Source organism: Homarus americanus, unplaced genomic scaffold, assembly GCF_018991925.1.
Source record: "Homarus americanus isolate GMGI-L3 unplaced genomic scaffold, GMGI_Hamer_2.0 scaffold31037, whole genome shotgun sequence".
NCBI classification, from domain to species: Eukaryota; Metazoa; Arthropoda; class Malacostraca; order Decapoda; family Nephropidae; genus Homarus; species Homarus americanus.
The window spans coordinates 21,357,637-21,379,891 of NW_024722227.1; the positions used below are offsets into that span (position 1 = coordinate 21,357,637).

General features: G+C 37.8%; 1 protein-coding gene across 1 annotated transcript in view; it reads left to right on the plus strand.

Annotated features, from left to right (window-relative positions):
- Positions 1-4,428: 4,428 nt before the first annotated feature.
- LOC121862632 (ectonucleoside triphosphate diphosphohydrolase 5-like) overlaps positions 4,429-22,255 on the plus strand; it is a 72,557-nt gene continuing 54,730 nt past the window's right edge. Inside the window, exons 1-5 of the mRNA XM_042360950.1 lie at positions 4,429-4,448; positions 4,598-4,718; positions 12,781-12,865; positions 17,334-17,390; positions 22,079-22,185. Coding sequence (XP_042216884.1) covers positions 4,429-4,448; positions 4,598-4,718; positions 12,781-12,865; positions 17,334-17,390; positions 22,079-22,185 — 390 coding nt within the window. The remainder of the gene's footprint in view (positions 4,449-4,597; positions 4,719-12,780; positions 12,866-17,333; positions 17,391-22,078; positions 22,186-22,255) is intronic.

The following is a 22,255-nucleotide window of genomic DNA, read 5'->3' on the forward strand; positions in this document are numbered from 1 at the left end:
AGGGAGGGAGCGAGCGAACAAGGGGGCTTGGGGGGAGGGGAGGTAGTACGTTTGACAGTTGGCACAGGCCCAGGTCTAATGCGTGTACCTGTATATTTATCAGTTCTTAAGTGACTAAGCTTCTCTCTTATAAAAAGCCAGTGACATGACCTGGGTGAATATAATTAACATTGTTGGGATTCTTGTAAGATACTGATTAATTTGAATATAAACATGCTGTAATTCGCACTAGACATAACAATTTTAGTACCGTAATCAAATTAGTACATGTACACTCCAGCTTTGCACTATGGTCATTTATTTCTTTTACATTTCTTTTAGTATGGTGTGTGCATGTAAATGGATGAAAATAAATGAAGAAATTGATGTAAATCTACCCAAAAATGCAGTTGAAAACATTTATATTATAAATGTACACTAATGTACTGTACACTAATGTACAACAATTTTTATCTCTTGAGCAAAATATATGACGTTTATATTCAAATTATTGGCTGTCTTGCAAGGATTCCAGCAATGCAAATTATAATCTCCTAACTTTAGTCTGAGATATTATATAAGATAAAAACTGTAAGCCTAAATAAACCCCCGGCTGAGCAGATTAGGGAGAGAGGGAGGGGTGGGGGGGTTGAGGTGATAAGTTTGAGGCGAAGGTCTCTGTGTGTTTATTTAACAGTCCTACTAAGCTTCTCTCATTTTAAAATGCCAGTGACATGACCTGGGAGAATATAATTAACATTGTTGGGATTCTTGTAAGATACTGATTTATTTGAATATAAACATGCTGTAATTCGCACTAGACATAACAATTTTAGTACCGTAATCAAATTAGTACATGTGCACTCCAGCTTTGCATTATGGTCATTTATTTATTTTACGTTTCTTTTAGTATGGTGTGTGCATGTAAATGGATGAAAATAAATGAAGAAATTTATGTAAATCTACCCAAAAATATAGTTGAAAAACTTTTTATAAAATGTACTACAGTATTGTACACTAATGTATTACATTTTTTGTATCTTGAACAAAATATATGATGCTTGTATTCAAATTAATCTCTGTCTTGCAAGGATTTCAGCAATGCAAATTATATTATCCTAACTATAGTCTGAGATATTATATAAAATAAACATATAGAAATCACCAATCTTTTATCTGGGAACACGAGGGAGGTAGCCAGCCGAGTGTGAGAAAAGGGGGTGGGGGGAGGTGAGGTGACAGTGTCTTTATTTATTTGAGATAAGATTTAACAGTTGGCGCTGAAGGCCTGCGTGTTTATTTATCATTACAGTGGCCCTCGGTTACTGAACTCAATCCGTTCAGAAGGTGGATTGCCAAGCGTTAATTAACGAAACCATTGTTTCAATGGGTTTTAGGTAATGGTTCCAGCTCACGATCTGTATAAACAAGCTACATTTGCAATAGACATAAAAATTTTAGTACCGTAATCATTTAGTATATGTACAATACAGGTTTGCACTTAGGTCCATTGTTACTGTACAATATTGACTAAATTCACTAGATAACGTACGGCTGGCCACACAATCTATAAGAATACTCGATGCGTACGTGACTGTGCCCGCTCTAGGGCCATTTAGGTTCGCTACGTCCCATTATTTGAATGTTTTTTTTTTCAATTTAAATTTTAATTGTTTATTCCTTGATAGAGGAAGCGGGATCCTAGTGCTGTCACTTGGTACCCCTGTACCATAACACCAGAAGCAACTGGCCAGTGTCACAAGTATATACAGTACAGTATAGTCATCCCTTGGTTATCGCGCCTAATTGGGACCCCGCTGACAACGAAAGTACAGAACCTATGGGATTTATTCTAATTGGTTCCACGCACCCAAGACCCAACCCCAAGTTTCCCATTTTACGACCATTTAGACCCACTAAATTTATATCATGTTATGGTAAATATCATAAACACACATAGGCATGGCTAGGTTTATTACAAAGTGATGAAAAGGATACGCTTAATACTGTAGTCCACAAAACATGTAACTATGCTTTTTTTATTTGGTCCCCCATCATACGAGTCCGTTTTCTCTCACATCAGGACGCCTGAGTCCTCCGTTTTCTCTCTTAATCTTAGAGTGCACCAGAGACTTCGTTATTCTTAGTAATGCCACAGAATTTGAAAATGCAACCCCAATTGCAACTGGGGTTGCAATTGTTGAGGCAACTAGATATGTCTGATTACAGCAAATGTGTTATTGTCAATTTGTAGGTGAAAGATTTTATCCTCAATAGATATAGGTTAACATTACACCTGGAGGCAAATGCTTAAAAAAAGCCTAAGGAAGGAAGCATATTCCTTTACCACTTAATATCTGACCAGTATGGGGAGGATCATCGTGTCTCCGTGAGGGGGTCGTGGAGTGGTGGTACAGCAGGCGTCACAGATTTTTTTTAGGGGGGGGGGGCACGGACGTTGTTCGGTCGGACGTTAATCGGCGCATGACTGTATATGTAAAACATTTTACTACATCTGGAACTTGGGAGACAGCAAACAGCTGAGATCCCACACTCCCTCAATCCCCCTTCTCCCTCCCGTGCCCTGCCTAGCATGCTAAGTCTCGCTCACGAAGAAATCTTTATTGCATATTATGTTTTTGACCTTATAATAATTACCTCTTTTATTTTTTCTTGCATATTTTGTATGTAAGATTGTGTGTGCATCTGACAGAGAAATAAAAAAAAATGAAAAAAATTACATATGTCTACTCAAAATTTCAAGTTGAAAAATAACCATAATATAGTTCACATCTCAGCCTGGTAGGGAGAGAGTGAGGGGGATGTAGCTACGGTGACTAGTCTCACTTTACAACAGTGCCATCAGTGATGTTTCAGATGCAAATGATAGGAAAGTTATCTGGAAATCATCAATTGTTGTAGTTTTTTTTTAGACTTATTGTGGCATTTACAGTGAATGAGGTTCTGTTCTTCATATAGCAACATAAAGAAAGAATCTAGGAGTATGGGAAGCAAACCCAGGATAAAGGAGCTTACTGGTAAGGTTAGCCTACCACGAGAATGTACCAGGTAGCTATCATTCACTGTAAATAAACCATGGAAATGCTTGAATTTTAGCCCCTAAAAATTATTGTTCGTACAAGTTCAACCCCTTTCATTTTGCATAAAAATCTGGTCATAAACTCGAACTGTACTCAAGTACAGGTACTCCTCGACTTACGACAACCCAGACATACTACCGCCCCCAGTAGTACAAATTTTGTTTTCAAATTACGTATTTTCGAGTCCCGACGTTAGTGATTGTGCTGTGTACTGACAAAATTTTTGTTTGTAATTCCCCTTAAAATGGCTGGCAAGCTTAAAAGTGAGAGTCTTGTGGTACTGAGAAGAAAAAGAGACACCCATTTTAGATTTCTATGTATTATTTTCGCATTTTCGTCTTACAACCTGGATTTGGGTCCCTAACCTCGTCGTAAGCCGGGGACTGCCTGTATCGCGCATTAGAATAAGAATAGGTTTGGCAATAACATACTTTAATACACTTAGAGAACTGTTAAAGTGGGAAATGAACTCAAGATTGAGAAAAATGCAGCTTAAATACAATCTGTGGTTAGTACTTCAGGAGGAGGTAAGAGGCCTGTGATGTATGGTGGTACTGGAGAATACTAAAAAAAATTATGGCGATAAAGAAAAAAATGCAGATTAACTACACCAGAGAAAGACGTACTGGAAATTTTTAGAATAAGGGGGAAAAAATATTTTGACAATATTATTAGATATGTGGGGGAAAGGAATAAATGAAATTAAAAGTTGTGAACCCAGAGCTATACAGGTTCTGTGAGATTTGATATACTGTAGAAACAGTCTGAAAGTATGTTCTCGTGTTTGTGTGTAAATTGACAGAGATAACAAGATAATTAGGGAATTCATTGTGGAAAGGTAACATCTTCCCAAAACACACCTGTTAATGACAGTTAGAGAAAAAGAATGACAGCTGTTGAAGGGAGAGTTTGTTTTTGCTTGCCATTTCAGGGAATTGGAAGGGATTTTTTTTTATGAGCAGAGATTATTAGTATGTACCGTATGTCTTCATGTGATATTTGGGGAGAAACATGTTGCTGATGGGTTGTGTGAAGCAACCGAGATAAACCAGGTAGTTATTTGGAGCATCATTGCAGAAGGGAAATATCAATACAGGACACTTCCATTACAACTGTAAAAATTAATTATTTTCCCTTGATCGTGGCCACTCGGCACTACGGAGAGTAAAGGTGTGAAATAGCAATGAGGTGACTTGTAGATTTAGTTGAATTTCATTATGTATAATCATCTTCATTAATGTATCTTCCTCTTTCTTCTCCTCCTTTAGTAGACATTGGTTTACTGAGTGAGGAGATGATCACACCTCTTACAGTGAATCAGTGGAACAGTATAACTCACTGTTGGAGCATGTCAGTCCCACTTGTGAGGTGGGCTAGCCTTAGGGTACTCATTACAGGTTTTATTGTTAACTAATTGATGTCCTTCAGGTATTAAAGTATGAATTAGTAATCCAGCATGATTTTCATATAAAATTCTAATTTGTGAGATGGAATACAAATTTCATTTTGATTTTCAGAGGACCAGAACAGGCCAAATATAAGGAGATTCGTGGACAAGCAGGCCGTTTAACTGAGAACCGTCCCATTGCTGATCACAAAGCATGTGTTAATGCATGTGTTGAAGTGATCAATCAACAGGTAATGATGTAAATTTAGTTTTACTCTGCTGGAACACATCTGTGAATGAATGAAAGGTTTGTTTAACCTCAGGCCTCTTAGAAATCAATGTGTTGTACTTTGAGACAAGTGTAGCTTTTGCAGAGAGGTGATCCAGTTGAGTGATGGCAAGAGGTATTTAAGATATTGGTATGTGTAATGCTCATAATTTTTTATCATTATATTATTAGAATTGGGATGTCACACAAGTACAGCAAAACAATCGCTACTTACCTGCTCTGATGAGCAAAAATCTGTTGAAAAATGAGGATTTTTTTTTTTATACACGGGGATTAGCCCACCCTGGCACAGGTCATTGACCCACATCGAGGCCTGGGGAGCGAAAATTTAATAATAATAATAATTCATAGTAAATAAAATTTATAATTAAAAGTAAAATATAATATTAATGGTAATAATAATAATAATAACACTGTGATAATAATAAATACAGTACTCCCTCTTTATCGACGGGGGTTACGTTCTGTAGACGGCCGTCGATAAAGAAACCGTCAATACCGTGATGGTTACGTAATTTTTCTAACTATTATTAGCATATGTTGAATAAATGTACCTTTAAGCATTAATGCATTTCCTTTACACATAACCTTAAATAATAGTGTATAAATAATAATATAATAAGTGGACAAAAATACTAGCAAACTTACGATTTCATTTATTGAAGTGAACATCGGTCCTTACAGTAAACAATACAGTGTACAGTATATACAAGTGTGATGATTGAGGCTTATTAAAAGCCTGACAAGTCAGATGAGTATGATGAGTCAAGGTCTGCATCTTCTTGAGGGGTGTGGGCAGGTACTGCGTCTTTAGAGATGTAGGTTCGGCGTGGCATCTTCTTCCACCATAGGCCTGACTCATCAGCATTAAAAACTTGTTCCGGCCTATAACCCTTTTGTTCTATGTGGTTAGCAAACTCTGCAGGGTATGCTTCCCCTGCCACAGTGTCTGCTGATGCTGCTTCGCCAGTCACTTTTATATTATGCAGCCCATAACGATGTCTGAATTTCTCGAACCATCCTTTGCTAGCTGCAAATTTTTTCAAATTGTCACCATCACCCTGATTATCACCATCACCCTGATTATCACCATCACCCTGATTATCACCATCACCCTGATCATCACCATCACCATCACCAACACCATGATCATCACCTTTAGAAAACTTATCATAAAGTTCCTTAGCTTTCTGCCTAATAAATTTCGAGTCAAGTGGTATGTGGCGGCGGTTTAGGTCCTCTATCCAAATGTTCAGTGCTTTTTCCATTTTAATGAGGGCATCATCACGCACATGGCTTGTCACTTTTGATGTCACTGGTGCACTTGAAGCTAAAGCGTGCTTCAGATCCTTTGCACGTCGTTTAATTCCACGCACACTGGATTCGTTGAGCCCAAAGTGGCGGCCAACAGCTGCGTAGCTCATACCGCTGTCGAGTTGTTTCAGCACTTCATTCTTCTCATTCAGCGTCAGCACTCATCTTGCCCTCTTAGGTGTAGATCCAGAGGGAGCAGCAGGTCGTTTGGGAGGCATGGTGATATAAGTTGATGTGATGAACCACCAGCAAAAGTTGAAAATCAAAGACTGTTGCCCACGCGGCTTGGCTGATGTCTGTGTTCAGGGAAGGCGGGCCGCGGGTAGACGCTAGTCACGGCACTAGTGCCGCCTAGCGGCGAAAGTACAAACAAGGCCCGCAGAGTTCAAATAAAGCCAAAATAAAAATCCGTCGATAATCGAAACCGTCGATAAAAAATCCGTCGATAAAGAGGGAGTACTGTACAAAGAAATGCAAGAGTGAAAAAAAATCAACAGTGAGAAACGCTATATATGTATGTTGTTTTGTCATATAATAGAAACAATTGAAACCCTACAATTGTGTGTAAATGAGGCAGAAAGTCAGATCAGCAACCTGGGACTTGGTCACAATTTTCGTGATGCCATATGGCAGCAGGGTCTACCATTAGACAACACCTTATGCTGCTAATATCTTCCCAGGCGGTACAGGTTGTACCTCTCTAGTCCGGCATTCTGTGGTCCGGAAACTCCCGTGGTCCGGAACGATTTTAGTTTGTCCAATAGGTAGATAGGCAGTTTTTTTTTTTTTTTTTTTTTTTTCTTATCTGAATTATTATTATTATTACAGGAGTATTAAATTTTTGCCCCTCAGGCCCCAATGTGGGTCAGTGACCTATGCCCGGGTGGGCTAATCCCCATAAAAAAAAAAAACAAAGCCGCGGGAAATTAAGGTTTGTATACAGTTGTACCCCACTTAACGCGGTCAATTGAACCCAGAGGGTCCCGCGTGAAGTGAAATCCGCGTTAAGTGAACAACAGAACATATGGGATTAATTCCAATCGAAACCGGCCCGACCCCCAAACTCCACTTTTTGAAGGCACATACCTATGTTGTAGTAAAAATAACATCTTAATTTTATGATGGTACATGCACACAATTAATACTTAAGAGAAATAGAGAAATACAGTCGCCAAGTTAATGTCCATTCAAATAATGGACTCAACTCCCTCCCCCTCTACTCACACTACACTCACTGGCTCTTCCCTCTCAGAGAAATTTTTGGGGGAAAACCACTAAATTTTAATAAATAATACCTCAAACTAAACTTAGGATAATGCAATTGACATTGCTGGATTCCTTGTAAGACCAGGAATATTTTGAATATAAATGTCATATATTTTGCACAAAAGATAACATAGTTACCTAGAGAAAAATTTTTATCTAAAAATTGTATGTTTAATGCAAAATATATGATGTTTATATTCAAAATGATCACCAAATTATAAGAATTCCAGCAATGTAAATTATATTCTGACCGGGTAATTTGTATGAATTTTATGAGCTAAAACAAATATCTTCAGTTAATAAAAAAAAATAATAATCTTCACGACACTATCTGTCAATCAAAGTACCCCACCTTGCCTCCCCCCCTCTTCCAACCGCGCGGTCAGTCCCAACCCTCCCCCCCACCCCCCACCAATCCTCCCTTCCAGAGTTTTTAACATTTAGTATTAAATAATACCTCAGATTAAAGTTAGGATAATATAATTGACATTGCTGGATTCCTTGTAAGACCAGGAATATTTTGAATATAAATGTCATATATTTTGCACAAAAGATAACATAGTTACCTAGAGAAAAATTTTTATCTAAAAATTGTATGTTTAATGCAAAATATATGATGTTTATATTCAAAATGATCACCAAATTATAAGAATTCCAGCAATGTAAATTATATTCTGACCGGGTAATTTGTATGAATTTTATGAGCTAAAACAAATATCTTCAGTTAATAAAAAAAAATAATAATTCTTCACAGGGTAACAGATGGTCGGTCGGTCCCTCCCTCCCCCCCACCCCCCACCAACCGTCCCAAGGAGATGTGTGGGATAACCACTAAATTTTAATAAATAATACCTCAAACTAAAGTTAGGATAATATAATTGACATTGCTGGATTCCTTGTAAGACCAGGAATATTTTGAATATAAATGTCATATATTTTGCACAAAAGATAACATAGTTACCTAGAGAAAAATTTTTATCTAAAAATTGTATGTTTAATGCAAAATATATGATGTTTATATTCAAAATGATCACCAAATTATAAGAATTCCAGCAATGTAAATTATATTCTGGCCGGGTAATTTGTATGAATTTTATGAGCTAAAACAGGCAGTCAGGCAGGGTGGCGGGTGGGGCAAATCTAAAAATAGCGTCTCGAGCCGGACACTCACCGCGTATATGTGGAAAAAATCCGTGTTAAGTGAAAGTTCAGCTCTGGCGAGGCACCGCGTATGTGATAAAACGCGTTAAGTGAAACCGCGTTAGGCGGGGTAATACTGTACATCCGGCAGTTCGGCTGCTCTCTCTCTCTCTGCTTGTCTATACAGAGTACAACATTTAACCCTTCAATATATATGAGCAGTAAATAAGTGTTGCTTTCATATTCTTATGTAGAGTAATGACGATATGTTTTCACATGTGCGCACTTACATACGCGCAGTCTCACTTTTTTTTTACCATTAATGGTTAGCTACTTATATTGTTCCATTTATTAACATTAAGTAACATTACAGGTACTTCAAACAACCATATTAATTTTTTTACATTAATTTTACTACAGCTACAATCAGGGTCTTATTTTCTTCAGTTTTATATGTAGAACCAATCAGTCACTGGTTTTGTAAGCTTTAACATAAACAATGCCGGCAGCCGTCTTGTCTTCTCGTGTGTTTTAATATTCCACGTATTATTAATAAATTGTATTGTTAATTTTGCACACACAAACATTAATTCAATAAAAACAAATTCAGAAACATTAATTAAAATATATATGAACAGTAAATAAGTGTTGCTTTCATATTCTTATGTAAAGTAATGACGATATGTTTTCACGTGTGCGCACTTACATACGCGATCTCTCTTTTTTCTTTACCATTATCGTTAGCTACTTCTATTGTTCCATTTATTAACATTAAATAACATTACTTAAAACAACCATATTAATTTTACTACAGCTACAACCTAGGTCTTATTTTCTTCAGTTTTATATGTAGAACCAGTCAGTCACTGGTTTTGTAATCAACGAAAACAATGCTGTGTCATTTCCTCGTGTGTTTTAATATTCTACCTATTATTAATTAATTGTATTGCTCATTTTGCACACATAAATATTAATTCAATAAAAAAGACATTCAGTAATAAACAATAATGAATCTTTTGTACATAAGAGAAATGACTCTGTTTACACGCTTATGCACGTCGTCTGCACGTTGGCGGTCCGTTCAAACCCGTCAAAATTCAAGTTTCCGCCGTCAAAATTTTTATTTAATTTTTTTTGTGTGTGTTCCAATAAAATACATTGAATTAAAAACTCGCGAAATTGGAGAAGCTACTACAGTTTTAAGACATTTAACCCTTCAATATGTCTTCGAAGAGACCATGATGCAGAGAAAGTGGTGCTAGTGCTTCCAAGCATAAGCACAAGTCACTATCTATCCAGGAAAAGGGTGAATTTCCATGGTCCGGCACCGGTCAGGTCCCAAGGTTGCTGGACTAGAGAGGTACGACCTGTAGTACCTCCCTGTTCGGTAGCTGCTTCCTACCTACTACAGTGGGAGTATGCTATAACGAACGGATCCTACGACAAATATTCCTATAACGAACGGTTTTACCTATAAAATTGAGAATGCTATAACGAACGAAACTCCTACAACGAACATTATTAAAAAAAAATAAAATTTTTTTTTTTTTTATACTAATTTATTGTTTCTGTAATACAAGTATTAATGTTATTCTTTATTTCAGGGGTTTAGATGCATATTTATGCACTTTTTTACAATTTTTACAATTTTATATTATATTTTTCAGTGTTAAGTGGTTGTATTTGGGGGCCTGGAACGGATTAATCCTATAATGAACGAATGCTATAACGAACAAGGTTCTAGAACCAATTAGATTCGTTATAGCATACCCCTCTGTACCTGTGTGAAGCATATACTAACAGAAAATAACAGGAAGGAAACTAGATATTACAATACATTACACAGCAGTAGTGATAACCAACTACAAACAGCACCACCGTGTACAGGTTGAGAAGCCTGTATCTGAAATCCTTGGGGCCGAATGTGTCACAGAATCCGAAATTTTTAAATTTTTGCACACAGTATTTGTCCTGGGCCCCTCTGGGCCGAAGTCTAACTACGAAATGTATATTTCCTTATTAAAGCTTTTTAACTGCATATTTTATTTAGACATACAGCTTCCAACTGAATCCCTAACCTAGGAAAATTTTATCATAGCCCCAATTCAGTTTACCCTGTAACAAGGTATCAATGATATAAATCTGTGTAGTCAATTTATAACAGCAGCACCTCAGTTGTTTACAAATACAGAACAGTGAGATTTCAGTCTCCACCTACAGTGCCATCTACTGAATAAAATATTCCCAAATGGTTATTTGTGTTTTACTGGTTTTAAGGTTTTGTTTCAGCTTTATGAACGGAACTTCGGTGGGCGGAAAATTTCTAGAAAATGTCTTCCCATGCACAGGATGCATCAGTAAAATATTAATATTAAGAATATGACAAATTGGTTTTATAGATTGAGATAGTATTGTTCAGGTAGCACAAAAAGCTTAGAAATACTTTAGTATACAGCATAATAAGGTTGTCACAGCTCATAGAATTATGACTGTTGCATCAGGCATTACACCTACAGTAGGCCACCGTGGCCTGAATTTGTGTACCCTGAGTGCGGTGTTGCTGCGTCCAGTCCGCTTACACTGGTTATGGTGCTCATAAATGCACTTGGGACAATGTACTGAATCACTGATTGACCTTATGATTGTCCCATTAACCGACTTGACTCATTGATTTAATTAATTTGCAATTTATTGCTACTGTTCTGGTGTAGCATTGGGTGTGTGGAGAAGGTAGCAGCTGGTGTAGTGGGTCTAGTGGTTGTAATGGTCATTATAGTGATGTAGTAGTGGGCTGAGAGTGCAAAATAATGGGTGTAGTGGGCATAATGATGGGTGTGGTGGGCATAATAATGGGTGTAGTGGGAGTAGAAATGCGTGTGGTAGATGTAGTAGTGGGTGTAATGGACATAGAAGTAAGTGCATTTGGTGTAGAAGCAGGTGTAGTGGGTATAGAAATGGGTGTGCCCATAGAATGTGGCAGTCTTTTAAAAAAATATCGCTGGGTACTTGAGTACAGGGTATTGGGTACTAAAATTCTCAGCAGCACTCTAAGGGTTAAACTGTGCATCAAATGTGTCATGTTTATAATTATGAGAGAAAACTAAATGCACTTTTAGGATGATTCTGCAATGAATGCTGGTCGTGTTACACTAAGACATAGTATTGCAGGTGAAGACTGATATCAGATATGATGCAAAAATCATGTAAGTATTACAGTTTGCCTGCAGGAGAGCTTCATTGTCTTTAAACAACAATTGTTTATATAGGATAATGGTAATTAAACTAAAAAAAAAGATTGAAATAAGAATTTGTGCTGATATAATTTCATCTGTCAATGCTGATCTGTGTAGCATCTCCGAACGGGGAGGTAGAAACTTGGTTAAATTCAATAGTAATAAAACTCGGTATTTACCAATTACACCTTCCAAATTAGACGATTTCCCTCCAATCACATTTCAGGATGCTATCATTCTGCCAAATTCTAAAATAGATATGCTTGGCCTCACCATTTCCTCTAATATGTCATGGAAGCCACACATCCACAACATTGCTAAAGCTGCCTCCTGAAAGTAGCTACCTCACTTCTGAGCAGTTTCTTCAAGTACAGTACTGTATATAGGGGATTCATTCATTCTAACTTGGAGTACTGCTCTCATATCTGGGGTGGCTCTTCTGTCCAACTGTTAGGTAGGGTGGAACCAAAGGCATTTCGTCTTATTAACTCCCCTCCTTTAGTTGACAATCTTTTTTCCCTTTCTCTTTGCCACAATGTTGCTTCACTCTCTCTCTTTTACAGGTACTTTAACAGGCAATGTTCAGTGGATTTGGCATCCTGTGTACCGCCGGCAAGACCATAGGCTCGTAACACACGTCTTGCCCGCGATGCTCACTGTTTCTCTGTGGATGTCGGTCACACTAGTATAACCCGTTATAGTGCATCTTTCTTTCCTCACACAGCCAAACTGTGGAATGCTTTGCCCTCTTTTGTGTTTCCATACTCTTACATTCTGTCTCACTTCAAAAAGCTGGTTTTCCAGCATCTTTGTGGTGTAGATTAATATAATCTTTTTCTTTTCTATTTTTAGTTTCTTTCAATTCTTATTTTTTCGCCCCCTAGGCCCAGTTGTGGGTCATTGACCTGTGCCCTGGTGGGCTAATCCCCGTAAAAAAAAGAATATAAGTTTATCATGAATCACTCTGGTGTGTATCAGACGTGCAATGGATGTAGCTACAGTATTTTTTATGTTTTATTTATTTTATTTATTTATTTATTTTTTTTAATATTAATTGGTCTCCCTATACAGGTGCATGCACCCACTGAGCTGAAAGACAGAGAAGTCATTGCGTTCAGTTACTTCTTTGACAGGGCCACTGAGAGAGGTCTCATAGGTATGTTTCTTCTCCATGTTTTTTGTTGTTGGCTAGTTTGTAATAATAAATAATCATAATTAATTGTTTATTGGAAGAGCATGGTAGCCGGAAGGCTGATAATATACAGTTACATAATTGGGGAATGGGTCACTTGATTGACAAATACAGTTAACCCTCATTTTACGCGGTCCCGCATTCCGCGTTTCCACGTTTACGCGGTGCCTTGCCAGAACCTAACGTGCTCACATTACGCGGTACACGAACCCCATTACGCGGTGCCTTGCCAGAACCTAACGTGCTCACATTACGAGGTACGTGAACCCCATTCCGCGGAGAGTGTCCGGCGCGACGCTATTTTTAGATTCGCCCCACCCGCCACCCGCCCGCCTGCCTGCCTGTGCTCCTCACCTCTCCCTCCTCCTCCCTCTGCTTGGGCAAGCGGCGCGGTAAGGTTGCGCAGTGTGTGTCTTTGTTGCGTTATCACTGACGTCATATGACGTATCGGACTGTGATTGGCCATGCATCCCTACCCCCCTCTGCTGCTAGCTGTAATTGGCTTAAAGTATTATGACGTGACCACCCCGGGGAGGGAGGGAGGGAGGGAGGGAGGAGAGACGATGCTTGACCTAGCTGCGGCAGTTTCATCCCTCAAGGCCACACCGTGTAAACGCGCATCCATTGTTCCGTAAAATGGCTTCCGCCGGACCACCACCCCCAGAGAGAAACCTTTCCTTACCTGGACCCAGCGGCACTAAGCCAAAGAAGACACAACGTTCCTTAAGCTACGAGGTGAAGTATACCATCATCCAAGAGTTGAGAAAGGAACAAGGCAGGTTGATTTGGCGGGCCAGCATGGTGTGAATGAATCTACGATTCGAACAATAAAGAAGGATGCAGCCAAGATAAAGGAGCACATGAAGATCACAAAGTCTACAGGTACTTCTATGATCAAGTATTTTCACAACCAGGTGCTTCTCAAGACAGAAAAATTACTTGTGAGGTACTTGGTGCGTCAGGCGCGACGGAACATGGCGGTCGACACGCGCTCTGTTAAGGACTACGCACGTGAACTGTACATTGCAGTGGCACGAAAGATGGGAACTACAGAGCCCAAACCCTTTAATGCTTCCTCTGGGTGGTTACAGAGGTTTAAGATCCGGAACAAAATCACCAATATAAACATTGGTGGTGAAGAAGCGAGTGCTGACCGTGCTGCGGCTAGGGAATTTCCTCCGTTTTTACGTGAGATTATGGAGGAAGGACAGTACAGTGACGACCAGGTGTTTAACATGGACGAATCTGGTCTTTTCTGGAAAAAGCTACCTTCCAAGTCCTTCGTTGTAAAGAATGCCAGCAAGATTCGGGGCCGGAAGATGCAGAAGGAACTCATCACCGTCCTGTTTACCACCAATGCCTCCGGTACCTGTAAGCTCAAGTTATCGGTGATCCACACAGCACGCAAGCTGCACGCCTACAAAACTATGGACATGACCAAGCTGAATGTCCACTGGCTGACCGCACGTAAGGCGTGGATGTTCTCTACACTGTCCCTCTCCTGGTTTGATGACTGTTTTGTTCCCGATGTAAAGAAATTCTGTGAGCGACAGAATGTGCCATTCAATATTTTGTTGCTGCTGGACAACGCACCAGGACACTCGCCCCTTCTGTTAGATCGTCACCCCAACGTAAAAGTGGTCTTCCTTCCTCCCAACACTACGTCTATATTACAGCCCATGGACCAAGAGTTAATCTGTAATGTAAAAGCTGCATTCTCAACAAAAAAATTCCAGCTGCTGAACGACTATACCAACACCAGGGAAGAGTTGCATAACCTGAGTGACACCACCACCGATAGCAAGTAGCGAAGAAGATGAGGATCAACAGTTGGCACAGCAAAAAATACTGTTCAAACAATTCTGGAGAGTATTTAACATCAAGAAAGCTGTGGACTTCTTGGTGGAGTCAAGGGACTCAGCTGTCTATTGCTACAATTCGGCCACGCATGGAGACATGTAAGGTATGGAATACCAGGTGAGAGAGGAGGAGTCAATCTGTGACTGGTGAGGTTCAGAATGTTGTAGCAGTGGACCTTAAGCAGAGAAGCCATGCGAGACTGTTACAGTTCCAGGCTTCCCGAGACCACCAACCACTTGATATCCTGGAGGTGATCAGAAATCCTGAAGTGACTGTGTCGATTTGAGATGTTGGAAGAAGATCACGCCAGTGAAGAGGAGGGAAGAAGGTGCTGGCCATTCAAGAACACAGTTTAACTCTTATTGTGATATTAAGGGCATGGAGTGTGCAGAGAAAATGAAGTCCTTCCTTTTCCCGCGACAATGACGATGGACCGCTATGAAGTCTTCCATACTCCGCCGGTGCAGGCTATGGAGCCAGCACATCACGTGTGTATCACTTAATAAATACAAACACCAGTCACAAAAAGCATAACCGGAAGTTTCGCTCAAACTCACCACAGCTGGGCCCAAGCCAGTGATAGTGACAGAGGTAGAGACAGTGAAGACACTTTGGAGGATTGTCAGGAGGCCATAATAAGTGTGGGTGACAGTGATGGTGTGATTCACCTGAGGCCTAATCTGCCCTCTGCCTCGAACCAGCCTCCATCCTCAGATGCCGACCATCTCTTTCTACTACCGTAAGTGTTCCACCTAACTTTTAGTTTTTCTAACCTAATCCCTTTATTTTTTCCTATGTTAACCCTTTTTATTTTTCCTAACCTAACCTCTTCTATATTAATGGTTTTTTTCATACCATCATAAAAGTTAAGATAAAATTTATATTACAACATAGTTGTGTGTCGTCAAAAAGTGGAGTCGGGGTCGGCCCGGACTCCATTTCAATTAATCCCATATGTTATGTTATTCACTTTACGCGTTTCTCACTTTACGCGGGACCCTCCGGGTTACATTAACCGCGTAAAGTGAGGGTTAACTGTAATATAAAAGTAACATAAGTGATACAAATATGATATATAATAACTAGGTGGGGAGATGGTTATACTACAGGGCATTTCAACATAGTGACAGTGCAAAAAGGTAAGATTGACTTGGAATGAACACACTGGTAGATTCTGAGTTGTTGATAATTTTTTTCAATGGTTGGAACTGGGCTGTTCTTATAGTGATCAGTATGTGCTAGTATGGGCTGGATGTTGTTGTGTTGAACGGCAATTCACTGACAGGAACTTGGGTGGAAGTTGGTGCCGGTTAGAGGATGGTGCAGAAACTTCTCACCAAATTTGCAGATGAGGTCGTGGTGATGGTCAGAGAACCGAGAGGGTCAGTGTGTTGAGTGCTTCTTGATATGTGGAGTAGGAAAGGGAGAGAATAATTTTCCATGCCCTCTTTTGCACTTATTCTAGGTGTTTATGTTGTATGGCATTTAGGAAGGAAGACCAGGTAGGGGAGGCATAGGTGAGCTTGGGAAGTATAAATGTTGAGTAAACACTGAGGATCTTGGGGGCACGAACTCTGAGGGACTTGAGCCGGCCGGAGGAGGTGGAGACGGAAACTGGAGGATTTGACAACTTTACAGACGTGTGTTTTCCAATTTACTGTAGTTTGTTATCTATAGTGATGCTGAGGAGCTTAGTTAGTGTCCACAACCGGGAGTGTATTGGGTCCCAAAGTAATGGAGGGAGGTGGGACAACGTCGGAGGAGAGGTTGATGTGCATAACCATGGTCTTGGGATGGTTGTTGGTGACCCAATTATGGAGACTTTTCAATATATTCTGGAGGGTGGTGTAATCGGGAGCTGAGTTGTTGACACTGATCCCAGTGGGAGAGTCGTTGACATTTTTCCAGCAAGCAGGGGCTTCTCTTCGGGCATCATTTATAAGCATAAGGAAGCCACAGGTGAGTGACTGAAAAGTGGAGGCAGCCCCTCGGAAATGTTCAGCTTGGCATTTTTGTGTATGGGTGTGTGGTGCTGCAATGGTGATTAAGAGCAATAAATAGCAGCTATCCAATTGGAAGTACAAGAAATAACTTTTCAGAGATGGTTGAATATTGGTATTGATGAATCTTTGCTGTCCATCATAGATGGCATCTTCTATTCAAATTAAAGTTGGTGCATGGTTATTGTCCCTTGTGGCTGTTGATTTCGTCTCAGGTTTAAGTACACTTATCAGAACATTGGAAGCTGTTGAGAAATGCTGCCTGTTGAATTGGTTCGAGCTACAGGTGAAGAATTGAAATAACAAAAATACATATAAGGTTCATAAGAGAGGCAGAAGTGGGTTTGTACGACTATTGATGACTGAAAGATGTGTGAAGTGGCTGTAATGATTGGGGGGAAACTCTGCTCCAGAAATTGTATTAAATATGGGAAATATTGTTATTTAAATTATTATTTGTTTAACAATGTAAAATCTTTACTTAAATATAAAGACATGTTTTGTATCTTTGTTATTCAATTTTTTTAGTTTTCATTAAATATTTTATACAGGTAGTTTTTTTTTCTTCTCAGATCCATTTAAAGGAGGAGAGTTGACAGTGCAGGAGTTCCTAAACGCTGCTGTTCAGAGTAAGTTATTATTATTTGACACTAGTTGAGTACCTTTTTAATTTGAATTATTTTTTTAACTAACTTGATTGTTATTAGCATTAACTCATAAACTTGCCTGTCATGAATAGAAACTATCTGTAGTGATGAATTAATTGAGGTATATAGCAAGAGAATGTGATGATTTAAGATATAATAGCAAGAGAAACTGATGAGTTAGGATATATATCAAGAGAAAGTGATGAGTTAAGGTATATAGCAAGAGAAAGTGATGAGTTACGATATATATCAAGAAATGATGAGTTAAGGTATATAGCAAAAGAAAGTGATGAATTAATTGAGGTATATAGCAAGAGAAAGTGATGAGTTAGGATATATATCAAGAGAAACTGATGAGTTAGGATATATATCAAGAGAAAGTGATGAGTTAAGGTATATAGCAAGAGAAAGTGATGAGTTAGGATATATATCAAGAGAAAGTGATGAGTTAAGGTAGCAAGAGAAAGTGATGAGTTAGATATATATCAAGAAAGTGATGAGTTAAGCAGGAATTGATATTTTGATGGAGGCCACTTCATGAATGGTGGCACACTTAGCGGGCCAAAGGTTAACAGCGACGAGCCAGTATTGCTGCTATGTCCACCCAACTTCAAAATTGTCCTTTCTGTAATTAATAAAATTTTTTTCTGATTGCCAAATGCGTGGCGGGCCACAGAAATAATTGGCGGGCCAAATCAGCCAGCACTTGGCTGCCCACCCTGAGGTTAAGGTATATAGCAGAGAAAGTGATGAATTAATTGAGGTATATAACAAGAGAAAGTGATGAATTAATTGAGGTATATAACAAGAGTATGTCATGATTTAAGATATATAGCAAGAGAAACTGATGAGTTAGGATATATATCAAGAGAAAGTGATGAGTTAAGGTATATAGCAAGAGAAAGTGATGAGTTAGGATATATATCAAGAGAAAGTGATGAGTTAAGGTATATAGCAAGAGAAAGTGATGAGTTACGATATATATCAAGAGAAAGTGATGAGTTAAGGCAGGGGTGGGCAATTATTTTTGATGGAGGGCCACTTCATGAATGGTGGCACACTTTGCGGGCCAAAGGTTAACAGCGACAGGCCAGTATTGCTGCTATGTCCACCCAACTTCCAAAATTGTCCTTTCTGTAATTAATAAATTTTTTTCTGATTGCCAAATGCAGTGGCGGGCCACAGAAATAATTTGGCGGGCCAAATGTGGCCCGCGGGCCGCACTTTGCCCACCCATGAGTTAAGGTATATAGCAAGAGAAAGTGATGAATTAATTGAGGTATATAACAAGAGAAAGTGATGAATTAATTGAGGTATATAACAAGAGTATGTCATGATTTAAGATATATAGCAAAATGAGTTAGGATATATATCAAGAGAAAGTGATGAGTTAAGGTATATAGCAAGAGAAAGTGATGAGTTACGATATATATCAAGAGAAAGTGATGAGTTAAGGTATATAGCAAGAGAAAGTGATGAGTTACGATATATATCAAGAGAAAGTGATGAGTTAAGGTATATAGCAAAAGAAAGTGATGAATTAATTGAGGTATATAGCAAGAGAAAGTGATGAATTAATTGAGGTATATAGCAAGAGAATGTGATGATTTAAGATATAATAGCAAGAGAAACTGATGAGTTAGGATATATATCAAGAGAAAGTGATGAGTTAAGGTATATAGCAAGAGAAAGTGATGAGTTACGATATATATCAAGAGAAGGTGATGAGTTAAGGTATATAGCAAAAGAAAGTGATGAATTAATTGAGGTATATAGCAAGAGAAAGTGATGAATTAATTGAGGTATATAGCAAGGAAGTGATGAATTAGGGGTATATAAGAGAGAAAGTGATGAATTAATTAGGTATATAGCAAGAGGTGATGAATTAATTGAGGTATACAGCAAGAGTAATTGAATTGGGTATATAGCAAGAGAAAGTGATGAATTTGGTATATAGCAAGAGAAAGTGGTGAATTTGGGTATATAAGAGAGAAAGTCATGAATTAATTGGGGTATATAGCAAGAAAGTCATGAATTTGGTATATAGCAAAGAAAGTGGTGAATTTAGGTATATGAGAAAGTGATGAATTTAGGTATATAGCAAGAGAAGTGGTGAATTTAGGTATATAGAGAGAAAGTCATGAATTAATTGAGTATATAGCAAGAGAAAGTGATGAATTGGGTATATAGCAAGAAAGTGGTGAATTAGGTATAGCAAGAAAGTGATGAATTTAGGTATATAGCAAGAGAAAGTGGTGAATTAGGTATATAGCAAGAGAAAGTGATGAATTTATTGAGGTATATATAGCAAGAGAGTGATGAATTAATTGAGGTATATAGCAAGAGAAAGTGATGAATTAATTGAGTTATACAGCAAGAGAAAGTCATGAATTAATTGAGGTATATAGCAAGAGAAAGTGATGAATTAATTGAGGTATATAGCAAGAGAGTGATGAATTAATTGAGGTATATAGCAAGAAAGTGATGAATTAATTGAGGTATATAGCAAGAGAAAGTGATGAATTAATTGAGGTATATAGCAAGAGAAAGTGATAAATTAAGGTATATAGCAAGAGAAAGTGGTGAATTTAGGTATATAGCAAGAGAAAGTGATGAATTTAGGTATATAGCAAGAGAAAGTGATGAATTTAGGTATATAGCAAGAGAAAGTCATGAATTAATTGAGGTATATAGCAAGAGTGTGATGAATTAATTGAGGTATACAGCAAGACAAAGTCATGAATTAATTGAGGTATATAGCAAGAGAAAGTCATGAATTAATTGAGGTATATAGCAAGAGAAAGTGATAAATTAAGGTATATAGCAAGAGAAAGTGGTGAATTTAGGTATATAGCAAGAGAAAGTGATGAATTTAGGTGTATAGCAAGAGAAAGTGGTGAATTTAGGTATATAGCAAGAGAAAGTGATGAATTTAGTTATATAGCAAGAGAAAGTGATGAATTTAGGTATATAGTGAGAGAAAGATTGAATTAATTGAGGTATATAGCAAGAGAGTGATGATTGAGGTATATAGCAAGAGAAAGTGATGAATTAATTGAGGTTATATAGGAGAAATGATAAATTAAGGTATATAGCAAAGAAAGTGGTTAGGTATATAGCAAGTGATGAATTAGGTATATATAGAGAAAGTGATGAATTTAGGTATAGAGCAAGAGAAAGTCATGAATTAATTGAGGTATATGGCAAGAGAGTGATGAATTAATTGAGGTATACAGCAAGACAAAGTCATGAATTAATTGAGGTATATAGCAAGAAAGTCATGAATTAATTGAGATATATAGCAAGAAAGTGATAAATTAAGGTATATAGCAAGAAGTGGTTAATTTAGGTATATAGCAAGAGAAATGATGAATTTAGGTGTATAGCAAGAGAAAGTGGTGAATTTAGGTATAGCAAGAGAAAGTGATGATTAGGTATATAGCAAGAAGTGATGAATTTAGGTATATAGTGAGAGAAAGATTGAATTAATTGAGGTATATAGCAAGGTAAGTGAATTTAGGTATATAGCAAGAAGTGGTGAATTTAGGTATATAGCAAGAGAAAGTGATGAATTTAGGTATATAGCAAGAGAAAGTGGTGAATTTAGGTATATAGCAAGAGAAAGTGATGAATTTAGGTATATAGCAAGGAAAGTGGTGAATTTAGGTATATAGCAAGAGAAAGTGATGAATTTAGGTATATATGCAAGAGAGAAAGTCATGAATTAATTGAGGTATATAGCAAGAGATGAATTAATTGAGGTATACAGCAAGACAAAGTCATGAATTAATTGAGGTATATAGCAAGAGAAAGTCATGAATTAATTGAGGTATATAGCAAGAGAAAGTGATAAATTGAGGTATATAGCAAGAGAAAGTGGTGAATTTAGGTATATAGCAAGAGAAAGTGGTGAATTTAGGTATATAGCAAGAGAAAGTGATGAATTTAGGTATATAGCAAGAGAAAGTGGTGAATTTAGGTATATAGCAAGAGAAAGTGATGAATTTAGGTATATAGCAAGAGAAAGTGGTGAATTTAGGTATATAGCAAGAGAAAGTGATGAATTTAGGTATATAGCAAGAGAAAGTGGTGAATTTAGGTATATAGCAAGAGAAAGTGATGAATTTAGGTATATAGCAAGAGAAAGTGGTGAATTTAGGTATATAGCAAGAGAAAGTGATGAATTTAGGTATATAGCAAGAGAAAGTGATGAATTTAGGTATATAGTGAGAGAAAGATTGAATTAAGGTATATAGCAAGAGAAAGTGATGAATTTAGGTATATAGTGAGAGAAAGATTGAATTAAGGTACCCCTATATAACAAGAGAAAGTGATTATAAGGATATACAGTACAGTATAGCAAAAGAAAGTGATGATATAAGGATATATAAAAAGGAATAATATGTTATCAACATTTGGTGCCTTCTAAGACTTGAGGGATAACAAATTTAAGGTTCCACCAAACATTTCAGCCTTTGTAAAACTCTTTGTCTTGAAATACTAAATTAGGTGGACTACATTAGTAAAATATTTGGTCTTATGCCTGCACTCAGAGAAACAAAAATGAAGTGAAAAATAATGTTAGTAATAATATTAAATCAATAGAAGTTATAGTAATTTGACAAAATTTGTCATTGAGTGTAAGAAAATTTTATTTTTTTTATCACCAGCCTGCAACATCCCCAATGTGGAACAGCCATTAGCCTGCTTAGATCTTACCTACATCAGCTCATTCCTTGCTGTTGGTTATGGTCTCAAGGGTGGCAACATCATAAAGGTAAGAGGTGTTCATCTGTCTCCACACACTTGTAAAAACAAACTTATTTTTGTGGTATATTTGTGTACCT